The sequence below is a fragment of the Oryzias latipes genome, chromosome 17 (genome assembly GCF_053564925.1).
Source record: "Oryzias latipes strain Hd-rR chromosome 17, Olatipes_Hd-rR_3.1".
In the NCBI taxonomy this organism is placed as follows: Eukaryota; Metazoa; Chordata; class Actinopteri; order Beloniformes; family Adrianichthyidae; genus Oryzias; species Oryzias latipes.
Window position 1 is genome coordinate 22,207,696 of NC_136253.1, and position 18,735 is coordinate 22,226,430.

At 41.8% G+C, this 18,735-nt stretch overlaps 1 protein-coding gene across 3 annotated transcripts in view; it reads left to right on the forward strand.

Annotated features, from left to right (window-relative positions):
- The window catches only part of cdh24b (cadherin 24, type 2b), a 255,290-nt gene that overhangs the window by 136,826 nt on the left and 99,729 nt on the right, over positions 1-18,735 (forward strand). For all 3 annotated transcript variants that reach the window (XM_078935508.1, XM_011486562.4, XM_020710942.3), the window contains one exon: positions 6,369-6,488. In XM_078935508.1, the coding sequence (XP_078791634.1) occupies positions 6,369-6,488 (120 nt within the window). The remainder of the gene's footprint in view (positions 1-6,368; positions 6,489-18,735) is intronic.

Consider the following 18,735-nt stretch of genomic DNA (forward strand, 5'->3'; position numbering starts at 1 on the left):
AGTATGCAGTAGGGATTCAAGGATTTACTTTTGCCATGATTCCGTTCAATGATGAAACATAGGGTTCAGTTTTAAACCAAGAATTGTGGCATCCCAACTGCTACCCACTAATTAACAAACAGAAAAAAACTCTTTACTTTTTCATATCCCATGATTTGTATTTGAAAAGTATAGAAATGATGCACAACGGCATGTCAATAATGCATCAAGTACACAGCTTATCTGAACCACCATGTTTTTTTTGCCTTTTGCTGTTTTAGTCTTTTTAAAGCTCTTGAGTACCTTAAAACTTTCTAAGTTGTGATTGGATAACCCTAACTTGAGCATACTGGTGATCTGAATTAGCCTGACTAAAAGGCTGATGCAAAAGGGATGGTTGAGAACAGATCCCCTCCTTTCCCGTTTCAGTCAAAAGAAAACTTTTGTTCATTTTTAAAGATTCTTGAAAAAGATTTGCAGGAATGTAGACTCTCTGTCTGTCATGTTGGAGTCAGTTAGAATTGAGTTCTGATGACTTCAAACGCCTGCCATCAAGGGTGTTTCTTGTTTTTTCTTGTTTTTTCTTTTAGTCACTCATACAAGGTCAGAAATCTTGTTGGAGTTAGTGAATGCGCACTTGCAGATCTTAAGATCTCAGTTAAAACCCCCCTAAAACCAAATGCAAATGGGAATCTAATTTAAATCCAGTGCGGGCAGAATCTGTAATAAGTCAGATTAATGGCTGACTTTTAATAAGACTGTCATCAATGCTGCTTTTAGGATGTATGAAGCCCTCCTTTTATGTTGATTAAAAACCAGTGGCCATTTTACATCAGTAGGAACATTACGATACATGCAATCTGTTTGCAGCAGCTAATTCAAAAGATGTGCAGCTTGTGATTATGCACAAGTCAAACAGTGTGGGTTACAGTAATGATAATATGATTTTTATTATTATGGGAAGCTCCTACGTTATGCAATCATCTTAATGGTTTTAGGAGGCCATTGTTCTTATTTCGACATTTGTGCTCATGCTTTGAAAGCAAACCATAAAGACTTTAACAACTGAAAAACAATCGACTTAATCACTTAAGTGACAAAACAAAAAAGAAAGTACAAATATAGTACAAAGCACCATACAAAGGGCATCATCCGTATTTTAGAGATGCTGTCTGTTCATATTTAACAACAAAAGACCATACTGCTGCTTTTGGACTGCAATTTCTCGCAGTCTATATGTATTATTCTAGCACATTCTTTTCAAATGGGATGAAAGTTATGTGACTAACTGAAACCTCCAACTACAAAAAATGTACCACAGGAACATTTTAATTTTTTGACTGAAGGCTTTCTTTTCTGTGGCCCAGAATTCCAGAACAGGTGGATATTCCCAAAGAAAGCCCAGCGGTTGTGATAAAAATAAATTCTTATGGTCTAGAAAGGCCCAATGCCCTTTCACGCACAACCCTCTATTTTATCCGGGCTGGGGACTGGCACAGGGGGACCCAGATTTGAATCCCCTTGAGGCTACATAGTTAAGTTGTAGCATGAAGGGTCTTGTCCAAGGACCCACACTCATCGTGCTCCTTGGAAAAAAACCCTGGTTTCCCGTGCGTTAAGGCACACCGTCAATGAGCGGTCTATGTCTTATAAGGCGCATTTATTATATGGCGCATTTTGTGAGACAAAAGAGTCAGAGTCCATCAGTCAGTCAGACTTTATTTACAGTGATGACCAGTGTGGCCTAACTATGTAGCAACAAGGGGGCTAAAGTCTAGGTCTCCCTGTGCGCGTCCCAAGCCTGGTAAAATACAAAGTTGTGTCAGGTAGGGTGGTAAAAAACTCTGCCAAACCACTTGTGCAAATCAGTAAAAGCTGATTTGCTGTGGTGACCCCTGAGGGGATATGCCGAAAGGGACACAACAACATGTAATTGGGTCACATTCCCTGTTGTGTTCTGGGGTTTACCAAAGACAACTCTGGGTTGTTATCAATGGCTCTTTTTCTTCATTTTGACACAAAATTTAACCCCATGGGCCACAGCAGTCTGCATGCACGCTTCATCGTCGCGTGCTAGGTGGACATGGTAAGTTTAAGTACCATCGGACAGAGTGACAAACACACAGGTACAAGGAACACAGTAACTAGTTATAATACTTTTGGTGGAATTAACCCACTCAAGACAAACCATTTGTTACATCCACGGTAACTCTAAAATGTGTTTTTAACACTCTGTACATTAACCACGTTGAAAGTGTTAGCTATGTTAGTGCATTCACAATATCTGTAAGTCCCAAAATTGTAAGCAACAAGTAAACAAAAACAATCCAACATCTCTATATGTTAGCTGCGTTACCCTGTTCTCAATAACAACCAAGCAAACATTTAGACAAAGCGCAATGTACCTCTCAAAATGTGTTTGACATCAGTAAACACAACCACAAAAATATATCTCACTCCGGACTATAAGGCAACCTTTCTTTTTTTTAAAAATTAATTAAACCTTTCAAATATGTTTTTTAGTGAGGAAAATATAGGAAGTTAGTAAAGCATTGACACTGAATGCAAAATTTGACCAATTGTGAATGATAAAATACAAAATTATGACATCCACCTTTTTTTGAAGACAAGCCAATGCTTGTTACAGTCACAGTGACATGATAGTGTTTCTGTCACTGCAGAAAATTGTGTGTAAAGTGTTAGCAATCATTGTAAAAGGAATGAGGAAAGATAAGAAATTGTGTTTATTCTAATCCTCCCATGTTGCAGTGAGATGTTAACATGACGATAACAATTTAGGTTTGTGATTCAGCTCAAAGCTGTTGGAAACAGTTTGCATTTTCAAAAAGTAATCTTCCTCTAAACTCCATCACGCATCTTCGTGAAAAGAGTTCTTCAAAGACAACTTTTGCCTCCTAACACTTTTAAAGCAAACTTTTAAATGTGCCTAAAGAGAGAGCATTATTCAGCCCTTAAACGGGTTAGTTCAGAAAAGTTCAACAGATTTGGCCTGAGGTCCTTGCCATCTGCCTCCGAAAGGTTTTCTGTCCAAACAACCAGGTCCCTGTTGTGTCGAATTGTTTAATTCAGATTAGAATAATAACCCTGCCAGCACCCTGCCGGGGAAGAGTCCAAAGGGAGCAAGTAAGGGAGGCGAGCAGTATTTAGTAATCCTATCATCTTCCTCATGAGCGTCTGCTCCTCACTGCAGCTCAATCTTGAGATTGAGTTGGTAAGTCAATCAAGGATTCAATATTTACTCGATAATTTAATATTTACTAAAATGTTTTTGCAGCTTGCATGGCTGAGGAGATATTGCTGCGGTGAGGATCCCATCAACGACTCGCTACGTGAGACATTCAAGGGCGAGGTTCGGGGTTGGGATTGTGGCGTTTCCTTCTCATGTGACAGAGAGACTCAGGGGCAAAGAGCTCTGGAAGTGAGCCAGTTCCCTCCTTCCAAACAAGTGTCTGCCAAGTGTTTTTTTTGTGGGTTACACTCGACTGGGTGTAAACATCCGTCGCATGTGTTTCCGCACTGAAATGGGAAAACGGTTCACATCTTAATTTTACACTCACTTGCCAACATTAAAAACGCAGCACAACCACACATATTTATCAGCAAGGAATTCCAAGTTCTTGTTTCCCTCAAAGGACATGAATCTCGTCGTAAGAGCGTTCCAGCGCGATGATTGGCAGTGTGAGCCGTTGATCCTGGTAGGCTGTGACTGGATGCATGGCACGGTTGAAAGAAAGCATACCAATAAGTCTGTCTGCCTTGCACTTGTTGCATCATTCTTAGCCATACTGCCAATGTCACATTAAGTTTTTTTTTATTGCTGTGAGAGGAAAATATTTCTGCCTACTTATCTATTTATGTCCTCTGGATGTAATAGAGGAAAAAAAAACTTTGATGAAAAGAGACCAATAAACAAATGCCGAACTGAAAGCTGTTTCATTTCTAGATGTCCTTAAATTAAACATATGTCTATTAAACTGTGAGTACGCAACTAGTTCCCCGTCAACTAACACTGTTGAGTAAATGCCCAATACAAATAATACATTTAAAAAAGTACATTTTAACCTGGCTCAGTTTCCCAGCAAAACCAAAGATTTACAAAAAATGGACCAACTATGGACCTTTGAGAGTGAGTGTACTGATGTTACTCCAATACCATTCATCTTGAGGAATGCATGATAAAAGTCCTGACCTTTTTTCAATGTTTTTGCTTTCTAAAATAAAAATGATCCCTTGAAACTCCTGTCCAATTGTTGATGTTGACTAGCACAACATAAATCGGAGAAATCAGATACTGCTGTTGAATTGCCGCTCAGTAGAATAATTTGAAGACAAAAAAAAAATAATCAAAACAAGCTTCTTAAATTGGTGGTTTGTAGGCCAGATGAGTACACCTCCAGTCCTGGAGGACTTGTGTCCTGCTTCTCCTCTATCTCTACCTTTGCAGCTACTTTTTTAGCAAAACACGTCTGGTCCTGATATTCAGAAGCAGGTAGGCCTGGGAAGATAAACAGGAAAACAAGCTGGCCCTTAAGGACTGGAGTTTGACACCTAGGATGTAGGATAATCATTTGGCTCTCAACAATGTGGTAGTCAATGCTCAGTGTGCTCGCTTAGAAATTAGACAGCTCACTTATTAGCTTTCTACTTTGTACTGTGGTTTGCCTAGATGTTGATCAATTCATATATTATTTGTTCACTCCATAATATAAAAAAAGGAACGAGACTCAAAAGTTTAATAAATTCAGGCCTCTTTTTTCTAAAGATGATGTTACATCTGTTTCAGGTTACACTAGTTCCTGCTACAACAAAATAGCTAAACCAAATCCTTGTTTGCCTGAACCTTCCAGTTTAGAAAGGTTCAGGCAATTCAGGTGAGCCTTTCCACTCAAAATTGGACCGTTACGGCTCATGCAGGGTGAACAACAACAATACAGCAGTTAATTTTTCTTACTTGCCTTTTAGTACTTTGTCTAAACAAAGCATTTAATGTTGTTTGAGAGAAGATTGCAAGCGACGAAGAGTAATGCAGTCGCTTTCTTTTGTGGTAATGATCTTCAATCAATCAAAAGGTTTGGTTAACCTACAACCAACGGGTACGATTCGGGCCGGCTTATATGGGTCCATTTTGTAAAGGAAACGCTCAAAATACTGGATTGGACCGTATCATACCTTTCAGAGGAAGCGAGGCTTTTTAGTGTTTAAATGCAATAATCTACAAGTTTGACATTGACACCGGAGAAAAGCCTGTCTGTAGGGACGACAGATGATTGTTGAAGGACCCTAAAGTTTTGTTCAGTTGGATAAATTGGAGGCTGTTTGTCGGAATCACATATGTATAATTTGTTGGCTAAATCGCCTTAAACTGAACGAGCCAAACCTTTCTTTCAGTTCTTTCCATCGACGCCTGTCAGGAATGTTTTGGAGGCTGTGGTTTAAACCAATGCAGAATTCTCTGTAGTGCCGTCTTCACACACCTTCTGTTTGCCATCTGTGTGCAACACCTCTACCTGTAATGGATCAGTACTGCAATCAGTGGATGTTATGCCCCAGATTGCACGTTCCTTCACACATAGAAATGCACACAGACTTCTCTTCGCCCCCTTGTGACTCTGTTTGGGCTTTGATCACAAACAGGCTACCAGCTGCTACCTTCCTTCTCATCCACCTGCGATTCCCCAGGGAATAGTCATTTTTTGTCTTAACGTATGTACAAATAAGCTTTACAAATACAGAACAAATAAGACATGTTTGCATTCAATCATGTGGTCATGTATTCTTACTTTTACCCCAACTATATATATATATATATATATATATATATATATATATATATATATATATATATATATATATATATATATATATATATATATATATATATATATATATAAAACGGTCCTCCCAAATTGACGGCCCGTGATCCGTAAAAAGAAGATTTACGGGAATGAGAGGGAGGCTGTTGAAGAGACAGACGGCTTGATTGAGAGCAGGAGCAAGAGGGAATTGGAGACGGAGATGAAGAGAAATGAAGTGAGACAGAGAGAATCAGGGGAGTGTTGGGGAGGAGGAAGGTGAGTGGCAGGATAGAGGAGAGTGGGGTGGAGTATCTGTGGGGGCGGGCTGCAAATGAAGAATTTGTCACACTTCTGCAGGAAAAAAAAAAGATGGAGAGGAAAAAAAAGTGGCAGAGAAAATAGTGGTGGTTGGATGAAGCATTCATTCGCCCTGTCGTAGTCTCTTGGCCAGAAAAACAACTTTGCCTTGTTTCATCCCCCCCCCCCCCCTCCACCTTATTTATTTGCTTTGTTCTTGACTCAATTTGCCTTTCCCTTCTCTCCTCTATCCCTCCTTGTCTGTCCTCCCTGCAGGCACGTCTATAATCCAGGTGACAGCAACAGATGCTGATGACCCGACGTACGGGAACAGTGCCAAGCTAGTGTACACACTGGTGCAGGGCCAGCCGTACTTCTCTGTTGATCCCCAGACAGGTGAGTGTGGGCGTTCTCATCACAACACGCACAGGCAGAGCAATGCAAAAACCCAGGCAGATGTTGGAAAGTTGTGCGTTCGCACAGACCCTGTGGAACTGCAAATATACTCTGGAAGAGCAAACAAGTTCAACCGCCTGTCAGGATGGGTGTGCACATGTGTGTGGCTAGAAAAAGGGGGCAAAGGGACACGAGCAGGTGCGCATGAGCGTTCAATCAAAGGGGGAACGAGTAGAGTTTGCCGCTTGCTCGCGCACGCGCTCACACACTTTTCCCACCGGTGTGTCACTGAGTCTCGCAGTCATCAATCTTTCCTACTTCCCTTTTCCCTCCTGTGCCCCCTTCAAACACCTTCTGCTCAAACAGGGAGCCCCCCCCACACATTTTGGCTCTCTCCATGAGCAATCATACTCCCCCCCTCCTGTGTAAGCTGGCTGGATGGTTTAGGATCCGCCTTCAAAAAAACACAGCGGACGAAGGCCAAATCGGAATTCATCCCCTACCCCCAGGCCTTCTCCCTACCCCTCCAACTGTTGGGGCATTTGGAGGAGTAAGGTTGTCCAAAATAGTTTTTTTAACCCTTGTGCCCAAGACACTTTAACGTTGGGAGTGGGGGTCATCTGGACCCTCACAAGAACCTTTTTTCTTCAATGATTTGTGATCTTTACTGGTGTCCATGGATTACATGAAACCCTATTCACCTTTATCCATCTTTTTCCTGGAAGGGATAACACATCAATGTAAGAGGTGGGGTCATTTTGACCCCACAAGATAGCACAAGGGCTAAGCATCCCTCATGCTGTGAGGGTGTTCCGTGTAGTGCTGTGCTGCGGAGGAGAAGCGCTTTTTTTTTTGCATTGGTGTGCTCTGAAGCACATACGTTTACTTTTAAATGTAGGTAATGACTTTACAATGAAAGTACCCAGTAGTTACACAATAAGTACCATGTAAATACCACTTAAGTACACAGTAAGTACTGTACCGTAAAAGAAAGCGTTAACCTGTTTATTTTAGTATTACCTTTTTAAAGTTAAAAAGTTATGTATGTCCGAGCGCTCGCAGCTCCGCGCTAGCGTAGCCGACTGGCGACTATTGATGACGTCATCGAGTGGGAGTAACGTCCAAATTCAAGGACACTACTTTTCCATAACTCCCCGTTTGGAGGGCTAAATGTAGGGGTAGGGAGAAGAATTCGGCAGAACTTTAGGATTTTGACACTCAGCTGACAAATGACACATTCAAAGGCAAATGCCACGCCAGATTTTAAACTTTAATGCTGAGGAAATTACTAAGAACTCAGAAGATTCAGTCGCATGTTAGCATCTGTCTGTTTAAAACCACCCAAAGGTAAATAGTTTTATTGTTCAGTGAGGCAGGAGGGGTCTTGTATTTTTGCTTTTTTATGATGATTGTTTTTTTTTTCTTTGCCTTATACCTTGGGCTCATTTGACTCAGAGATGGAAGTCTCGCTGTATAATGCTTTTGACAGACAGCATGCATAAAAATAAGAGCAGAACGTGTGTTCATGTTACCCACATGGGTTAGAAGAGGCCAACACTTCTGCCTATTTGAAGCCTCATTTAGCAATTGGCTGCCATGGCATGAGTAAGTCACGGTATGTTTTTAAAAAAGCTAATTGCAAAATGTAATCATTATTCCACACCATGCAAATGCTACTGCTTTGTTAGCATTAAAAAAAAAGCTTCTGACCTTTTTCTTTTAATCTTAATCTTATTTCTAGGGATGTTAAATTATTGTGATAAATAAATGACAGAAAAATGTGTGCATTATTTCTTTAATCTCATTTTTAATCTATAACTGTCATCTATTATGCAATGGATAATGCCCATTGAGGTTTCTGTTAACAGAAATGATGGCCTGACGACGTCGAACAGTTACTTCTGCAAAGTCCATTCTCAGAAATGAATGGCATTGTTCCGCTTAAATCACAGTCACTTCCCTAAGAAATAAATCTTAATCAATTATTGGTACGTTAATCATCCCATTGTTTAGATTTCAATAGTTTTTTTTAAAAATGGACTATTTGATAGCAGTTTGACGGGTGGTCATGATGACGGCTTCGTAGCTTGCACGTAAGTGGTTTATATGCTAATCATCATGGGTGAAAAAAAGCATTTTTTCCTGTTTGTTTCAGTCTCTTCACAACAAAGAAACAAATTCTAAATGGTTCAATTCCTCCGGTGTCATTTCCTTGTGTGTTTCATCTCCTTCCTAAGGCCCTGTCACACAGCCACTACATTCATTTTGTGCATTTTCGGTGAATGAAATTCTGGTCTTTTGTGATATGTGCATGTTATACGTAATTTATTAGGGTTTCTCGTGTTCCTCATTAGTCGATGTGCCATGACCAATATGCACAAAACGTACGTATGTGACTGTGAGACGAGGCCTTTATATTCTCTTCTCTCTTTCTCTGCCGCTGCATCCCATTCTTCCCAATTGTATTAATTTAAATGCAAGTTTTCAAAGTAATTATTAGGTTAGAATAAAGTAAGATTAATTACATGATAGTGTAATGATGATGATAGTGTACCCTAAATTTCTTTACCAAATCCTAAATCTTGAGGGTTTTTTTTTTGTCTAAAACAGTTCTCCACAGGCTTCGAGCAGCTAATATTTGATGTACAATAACATATGTTGCAGAGGAAAGTGATTTACATGTTTTTTTTTTGTGGTTTTTTGGGGGTTGGGGTGGGGGTGAGACACAAGAACAAGATTGTATGCAGCTCAGGATGACTAGTTGTCTTTATGTGCTGATTCATGTCGTTCCATATATATCTGTGCTTACATATTTCTGTGCCTTTGTGTTTGTTTCTGAGGGCCTCCAGCAGGATATTAGGTTAGACTATATTGCTTTCAAATGGAAACTGAGTGTGTCGAAGAGACTGTCAAAATGTCAGGCAGTGCTGACTCTTCACCAGCCCGATGACATGTATTCTGATATAAAGCCATAAACTTTAGAAGGCTTTGAAAAAAGCCTTAATGAAATGCCGGTGCCTCTTTGTGGCTAAATAATCAATAAGATACGGCTCAACATTTTCCTTATTTTTTTTTTTTATATATATATATTTTTTAACAGCCGAAATAAAGCAGGTTGCGGAGGCTGAACTTCCTCACTTGCTTCTCTCGTCTAGAGGTTGTGCTTATTTTTTGCAAACTTTAATTTGGACACAATATACACTCCATAAACCCTAACTAATGTTAATTATCACATTATACAAATAACACAATTTATGGCAAACTAAAGAGCGTCTTTTGTTTATTTTGGTTCTCTTTTCTTTGTCTGCCACAAACCACCATTCCTTGTTTCATGCACAGTCTTGGAGTGTGTCAACACAGAGACCAGCAGGTGGTAGACATTTCGAGTTTGGCTGGAAATAAGCTTTTTTAAATGGATTTTCTTCCTTTGTCTTTACTCTGCTGGAATCCATCAGCAAAGACTGTTGGTTGTGTAAAGTTTACATGAGGACAATTCCAAAGTGACATTTCTTATATTTTTTCACTGTCTTTGTTGGGAAAGAAAGGGCAAGTTAGCGTTTTTTTTTTTTTTTTTTTTTTTTTTTTAACTTGTTCTGTCCAACAGCTGAGCAAACAGATTAGAGCTGAAGGCTTTTTGTGTTGGACAGGTTTTACTATCACAAAAAGAGGTTATATAGCTTCAAGAAACTAGAGTGTAGATTTGTATAAACCCCTTTTTGTCGTATTATTTTTTATTTATTTGTTACATTTAGTGTGTGTGGGGAGGGAGAGGGGAAGAATGTGAGGGGAGGGTGGAAGAGAGTAAAAGGAAGAAAGGTGAAAAGGTGGGGGATACAAGCACTGATTTGACTAAGTTATTAATTTAAGCTGTAACAATTATACCAGATCTGCTGGAAAGACGAATGTTACATCAAAGGTGAAAATCTGACACTAAGATGAGCGAGAAAAAAAAACTGTCCATCAATACACTGTAGGTAAGGAGGAGGGATGAAGCAGACAGGGAGCAGTGTGGAGTGTGCACGTGCACGTGGGGGTGGAGATACATGCATGCTGCCGACGTGAACCGTGTGTTCATAAAGGGAGCCAGATCCTACCCAGCCAGACCAGCCAGACCAGGAGAGGGGAGGAGAGCCCCCCAGGCCAGAAGCCCCCCCAGCATCCGGACCCAGGCAGCCCGGGAGGGGGGAGGAGGAGGGGACCGCCCACCCCACCAGCCAGGCACAGAGAGGGCCCCCCCTACAGGGGCCCCCCCAATGCCCAGAGGCACAAGCGAACCCAGTGTCCGGCCCCCAGGCCACAAGACAGGAGCGCTTAGCCGTACCAGGCGGCAGCCATGGGGGCCACCGGGCGCCGGACACCGAGACAAAGGCCAGGGACGAAGCCAGGGCCCCCGGAACCCAAGAGCCGGCCACCACCCGACCGGCGCCCCGTCCCCGCAAGCCAGCCCAGGCCCGCGACCTTAGCAACCCAGGGATCGCCACGCACCCACAGCCACAGCCACCCCCCTAAAACCCTACGCACTACCACCCCCCCCGCCATAATATCTGACCCCCCCTCCCCAACCCTCTCAGTGCCCTCCCCTCTCTGTGATGGGGAGGGAAAGCACCAGAGGGTCCCAGCGAGCCAGCCCCCGGGTCGGTCCTACCCATGCACTCACACACACATACTCACAATCATCTGGTTACCCTCCCTACCCTCGCCGCCAAGCAGCAACCCCCCCCCCAGCCGGCCGACCCCCAGCGCCGCATGCCCGACCCCTCCCGCAGCCGACAGGACACCCATAAGCCCGGCCGCCCCGAGAGGACCAGGCGGGTGAAGACCGGCCGCCCCCCCCCGACCCCACCCATGTATGGAGGTGTGGGAGTGCTGTGTGTGTGCTGCAGGTAAAATAGGAGGTCACCAGTGTGGGGGGATCCACCGCTGCCAAGCCGCAAAGCCCCCCACTCCGGAGTCCCTCTGTGAGTGGTGTGTATTTGCTGTGTGTGTGCTGCTAGCATGCAGTGTGTGTGTCTACAGAGGAAGTTAAAATTGTGGGGGGGCCAGCGAAAGGTGAGCACGGATGTTTCACCGTGCCCCCCTCCACCAGACCCTCTCCACAAGGCCCTAGATGAATCAGAGTGTCTAATATGCAAGTAAAAAGCGGGGAGGAGGGCGGGTGCCAACGAGAACCCAGAGAGGGGCATCCCCAGTGAGCCCCGCCAGCATACCCCTCCCATCCAGATCCCGGGGCCCTATGTGCCTGTGTGCAATATTTGTTTGGGTGAGAGCGGGGAGGAGCGGGCGGATGGGCACAACCGGGGGAGAAGGCTCCCCCGAGCGACCGGCCCCCCAGCCGGCCGCGGTAGGCGCCCCCCCTCCCAGAGCGGCCGGGCAGCCAGAAACGCCAAGCCAGCCGCAGTTGGAGGCCAGAGCCTCGCGGCGCCGAGAGACAGCCAGCAAGGAAGGGTCCCGGTGCCAGAACGGGGGGGCAGGGGGTCCAGCCCCACCATTCATACCCTGGCCCCCCTGAGGACTAGCACACTGCCCCCCCAGGCCCCCCCCCCCAAAAAATAAATAAGTAATAATAATACTAATAATAATAATAATAATAATAATAATAATACTAATAATAATAATAATAATAATAATAATAATAATAATAATAATAATAATAATAATTAATATAATAATAATAATAATAATAATGAAATAAACCCACCCAAGTGAACCCATTAACCCCTGCTGTGACTGCGGCGCCGACCCCCGGGGGGCCAGGCCACGCGCCAACTACCGGCCACGGGCGAAACACCGGCCACGGGCAGACGACCCCAGGCCCCAGAGCCCCCAAGCCCCCCCCCCAGCCCCCGCCACGGCGACCAGCCACCCAGCACGGCACCCGGCCGCCGTTCCCGGTCAGCCGCACTGCCTACCCTGCGCCCAGCAGGCACCCGCCCAGGAACCCCTGCCAAGTTGCCGGCAGAGTGTGCGCCCCCACCACCACCCCACCCAGGCAACCAGAGCCCCGAGCCGGGAGAACGACAGGCCCGGCAGAGCCCACCCCCCCAAACCCACCCCGGCCCACCCAACCAGCCAGGACCCGGCTCAACCTATCACCATCCCACCCCCACTAGGTGATGTGACTAACCAGCTGGAGCCAGGGAGAGTCTGAAGCCGACAGGTTTTTTGTGGAGGACATTATCTCTGAACTAATATGCTCTGACATGAGGTTTCTGTAGTGGTTGATGCTAAGATTATTTTTAGATTTCCAGTTTAGGAGGATAGTTTTCTTTGCGATACATACAGCGGTGAGAACCATATAAGCCTTGTTAGATTCCATGTTGATGTTATTCAGGTCACCTAATAAGCAGAATTTGGGGCAAGCAGGAATCTTATGATTAAACCAGATTGATAAATCCTCACAAACCTTACGCCAGAATGATTGGACAGGTGGACAGACCCACAGGGCATGCAAATAGTCGTCTATGTTGTTACCTATGCACTGTGTGCATGTAGCAGACTGATTGAGACCCATTTTAAATAACCTCTGTCCGGTGTAGTGAGTTCTGTGGAGAATCTTGTATTGAATAAGTTGCAGATTAGGGCTTTTGGTCATATTAAAGGCATTCAAACAGATCTGTAGCCAAAATTGATCACTAGAATTCAATGATAGCTCAGACTCCCATTTTGTCATGGGTAAGTAAATGGTTTCATCTATGTCTGATAACATCTTATAAATTTTGGAGGTGAGTTTGGGATTTTTAAGGTCCATGAAATGTGTTACTGTAAGGGGAGGGTCTAGGTCTATTTGGGTCAGGCAGTATTTAGTGCTTATAGCTGATTTAAGCTGCTGATATTCTAGAAATTTGTTTATATTAATTCCATAGGTTGAGGATAACGTTGAGAGGGACATAAATTTTCTATTCTGAATTATATGCTGGAACTGCTCGATTCCTTTGTTCTTCCATGAAGCAAAATGAATCATGTTTTTGTTAATCAAAATGTCAGGGTTATTCCAAATGGGGGTAAGTTTACATGGAAATAATGTGAGGTTGTTTTTTTTAAGAAAATCCCACCAGGCTGTTAAGGATGAGCTGATGTTTAAACTTCTGAAGCATTTGTGTTGTTTAATTTTAGAACTGAAGAAAGGTAAATTAGAAATATCTAGGTTATCACAGAGATTTTGTTCAATGTCTAGCCAGGATTCATCCAGCACACCAGGATTCAGCCATTTTTGTACATAACACAATCTGTTCGCGGAGTAGTAGTCCTGGAAGTCTGGAAGGCCTAGTCCTCCTCTATCTTTAGGTTTTTTAATAGTTTTTAAACTAATCCGTGGGGGTTTACCTTCCCAGAGGTATTGGGAAATTAATGAGTCTAATGATTTGAACCAAGTAGTTGGAGGTTTGGAAGGAATCATTGAAAATAGGTAGTTAATTTTTGGGAGAATCATCATTTTTATGGCTGCAACTCTCCCGATTAGAGAAATGGGTAGAGTTTTCCATCTAGTGAGATCAGCCTCGGTTGTTTTAAGTAGTTGGGTGTGGTTTAGCTTGAGTAGATCAGAAAGCCTAGAGGAGATATTTATACCTAAGTACTTTATGTTGCCTGTTTGTATTTTAATAGATGACGGATTTAGATAATTGCAATTAATTGGTAAAATTGTGCTTTTAGACCAGTTTATGGAGTATTCTGAAACTGAGGAAAATCTATTAATTAGGGAGATGATTTGGCAGATGGAAGATTGTGAATTAGGAGTAAATAGTAAAACATCATCTGCATAAAGACTTATTTTGTGTTCTAAATTTTTGGTTTGAATGCCTTCAATGTCTCGACTTTGCCTAATAGCAGCAGCTAGAGGTTCAATAAATAGTGCAAATAAAGACGGAGATAGTGGACAGCCTTGTCTGGTTCCTCTTTGTAAATTAAAGCTTGGAGATGTTTGATCATTTGTTCTGATACGAGCATTAGGAGAGGCATATAGTATTTTAATCCAGTTAATAAATGATTTTCCAAAGTCAAATTTGTTCAGGGTGGCTATTAAAAATTTCCAGTTGACCCAATCAAATGCCTTTTCTGCATCCAGTGACAAAATGGTTGCTTCTCGGTTGTTGATGGTTGTATAATCTATGAGGTTGATTAATCTGCGCATGTTGGTAGATGAATGTCTACCCTTTATAAAACCTGTTTGGTCAGGATGTATTAGAGAGGGAACTACCTTCTCCAGCCTTCCCGCCAAAGCTTTGCAGATTATTTTAAGATCTGCATTAATCAGTGATATGGGTCGATAGCTGGATGGTGATGTGGGATCTTTCCCAGGTTTCAGAAGTAAGATTATATTAGCAGAATTCATATTTGGAGGTAGATAATTGTTGTCCTTAATTTCTATTGTCATTCTGAGAAAAATGGGAGCTAAGATTTGCCAAAACTCTTTATAAAATTCTGCTGGGAAGCCGTCTGGTCCTGGGGCTTTTTTACTAGGCATGTTGGTTAATGCTTTATGTAGCTCTTCTTTAGTAAAAGGGGACTCCAGGGCTGTGATTTGTTCCTCTGTTGGTCTAGGCAAATCTATGCTATTGAGAAAACTGTTGATGTCATTGTCAGAGGGATTAATTTGGGATGAGTAGAGAGATTGGTAAAAGTTTTTAAAAACTGAATTTATTGCAGCTGGATCATGTGTTGCATTTCCTGTTAGGTCTATGACTGATGAAATAGTTGTCTTCTCTTTGTTTATTTTGAGTTGATTTGCCAAATATTTCCCAGATTTATTACTGTGCAAGTTAGCGTTTGAGTCCAATTTAACTTTATGTAAGACTCAGTATCTTCACTGATAGAATAATTTGTTTTGAAGCCATACATCATGACTTTTGTAGTTTTTTGTCTTTTTTTCAATTGATTTAAAACTTAAATATCAATATAATGAAAAGAAAATAGCTAATTTGACTTAGAATTAAACAAATTTTCTTTGCAAAATTGCAGATTTTTTTAAAAGATTTTTTCTTGTTTGGCAATAAAAGAACAGTAAAATTCTGTCTCCCTGATTTTGAGTTTTAGTTATACACTCCTTGTTAAAATGTTTTTATTACAGCTGGACCTTAACATGGTTCTAAAAAGACCTTCAAAATGCAAAAACAGGAAAGAGGAGCAAGAGAACAAATAATTTTGCTGCCAATTTAATAAAAATAACAATTTCAATGAAAAGGAGTGATCAAAAGTTTAAATTCACAGCCTTTAAAAGACAGAATTTGTGCTTAAATTTGATCATTGTGTTAAGGTTTCTTGATGGCAAAGGCAAAATAAAACTCAATTTCTTTGAACCTGGAAGAATTGTTGAGCTGGTTAAGGAAAGCCACTGACAGGATCCCATCTCTGTTGAGGTTGGACACAGTAAACCGGTAGATTTTTTTTTCTTTTTTACAAGATCCTGAGGGCCACGGAACCAAAATGTCAAGTGGCAGACCCAAAAATATTTTACCGTCTCTGAATTGGAGGATCCAAAGGACTGCCTGGTGCTGATTGTAGCCCAGCGACGATCACACAGCATCTGCAAGACAAGGGCTTCAAAAACCAGAAGCGTCTTCTAAGGCCACGTTGCTATGAACGCCACAAAATTGCTAAAATTGAACTTTTGCAAGGAAACACCAACCATAGGACATTCAAAAGTGGATGAAAGTTCTCTTCTGTGATAAGAAAAAATGCAACCTTGATGGCTTAAATACTGACAAAGAGATCCCATCTGAAATGTTTTCTACAGGGAACAGATGAGGAGGAGCCATCATGGCCTGGGTTTTCCTTCAAGTGAACAAGGGGGAAGGTGGCTTTGTGGAGATGTGTTAGAGGGCATCCCTCATGATTGACAGCAGTCGTCTATGTGGTGATGACTGGGTTTTTCAACTGGACAATGCAGCAGTTCATTATGTTCACCTGGCTTTTTATTTTTAGGAGAATAACCTCACTTTATTGGACCATCCTGGATGTTCTCCAGATTCAAATCCAAATGAAAACATTTGGGGATGGATGGTAAGAGAAGTTTACGAAAATGAACATCGGTTCCAGACAGTGGATGGCCTTCGTGAAGCCATCTTCACCAACCTTTCTAAATGCCTTTTAGAAACTCTCGCATCAAGCATGCCAAATCAGATTTTTGAGGTGCTCAACAAGAATGGCGTATTGTTTGGACGTTTTCACATCTGTTTTGAGGATGTAACAGTTTTTTTTATTGTGCTATGGTCCTAAAGTTTGGGTGTCCTAGACAACTCAATACCATCAGCCGTCTTTTTCTCACTCTCCACACTGCTTCCATTTTGGTCCACAGCCTTGTCCTCGACTACTGCAATCCTCTTCTTTTGGTCTCCCCAACAAGTCTTTCCACTAACTCCAGCTGGGCCAGAACTCTTCTGCCCAGATCATCACCAGAACTCCCCTTCCCCACCACATCATTCCAATCCTACAGCCGGTCCACTGGCTTCCAGCCCAATCAAGATTTGACTATCTATGTGTACTCCTTTAAGGCCATCCACAATCTCTCCCCTTCCTACCTGTCTGCTCTCATCCAAGTCGTAACACCTTCACGTTCCCAGAGGTCTTCATCCTCCCTTCACTTGACCACTCTCTTACCCCGCCTCAGCACCAGAACACAACAACCCAAACTCTTCAACCGGATTTAAAAAACTCTGTTCCTCTTCAAATACAAACTCAAAACACATCTGTTCAGGAAATTATATTTTTAACACCTCCTTACTATTTCTGTCTCTCCCATCTGTTGTTTATTGTGTCTTACCTGTTGTATTTGTACAGTGGCCTTGAGAGTCCTTAAAGGTGCTTTTGAATTAAATGTATCATTTAAATCATTGTTATTATTATTAAACTTTGGATCAGCTGATGACCTGCCCTTCATCAGTTGATCACATAAATTGCAGTATTTTAATCAAACTGCTTGCTCAAGATGTTTGGCCTCTTATTCCCATTTCCTATTTTTTACGATTTGAAGCTCTACTTAGACCCTTGTTCAAATGTAGCCGTGCAAAAGGCAAATTCTTTCTTAACTGGTCTTAAGATTTTTGATCAGTAGTATATTGATTTGTAGGTAAGTGACATTGGTGGGAAAAAGAGGTCGTGATATATGAAGCATTCGGGTCCAGAAAGACGATATGCACAGCCAAAACGATGGAGAGGCAGACCAATAAATGCAAAAAAAAAAAAAAGCTCCCTATAGAATTTACAAAAAAATCAAATAGCTTTTGCAAATTTAAGAAAAATATTACAACTCTTGTCAAATCACAGTGGGGGAAGGTTGGTAATTAAGCTTAATATTGTTTATCACCCCCATGCACTTGTGAACAAACAAAAGCTTTACCTTAAAATACAAATTGAAAATGACAGTGTGACTTGTGTACTATCATTGCCTGAAATTATGGCAACTCCACCATCATCCCAAAACGCACCAATAACTTTAAAAGAGAACGTCTGAAAAAAAAGTAACACTTATCATGATTTAAATGCTTTGAAGAACTCTTTAATGATACCCTGCAAACCTCAGTCAATCACATTAAAATAGACTGGGTCCAACCTCCTCCACGTCCATGTCAGGGACTAATTACAAAATCAATAAGCCAAGTTATTACTGCATAAACTAGCCTGGGTGTGTTTGCGTTTATTCTCGATTGAATAAACTTGTGTCTTTTAGGGTTTTATTAAGCCAATATTAAGACCTAGCGAGGCCCAAATTGTGTTTGACTTATTCGGTTATGATATGGTGGAAAAAAGCTTTGAAGGATCACTGTCCTTTATTAAAACGACTTCATGTTAGTTTATTAGCCTGACTGATTTATTTGTTAATTGATATGTCTTATAGGTTTAATGCATCTCCTCTGGGTGCAGCAGTTACCAAAGTTTATGGGAAAGAGCTGCAGAGCATCCGGACTAAACCCCATTAAAACCATTATTAACATTTATGGCTGCAGGCTGAATGGCTTGGAAATCAAGAAATGCACATTTTATTAATGACTTTGTAACACGTGTAACCGCAGTGTTAATAAAGTCTTAAATAAAGGGTCACGACTTTCTCGCTCCATAATGGGCCGTTAAATGTGCTGGTATAAATGTTAATAAGTAATCAATAAAAGATCGCAGCATCTGTGAATATTTTCTCTCCAGGAAATGGGTTAAAGATAGCTTTATTTCCTAACTGTTGGACCACAATTTTTGCTTCCCCTGCCGCACTCATTAACCCATGCTCGTCACATTCTGGGTAATCCGTCAAGCCTGATCA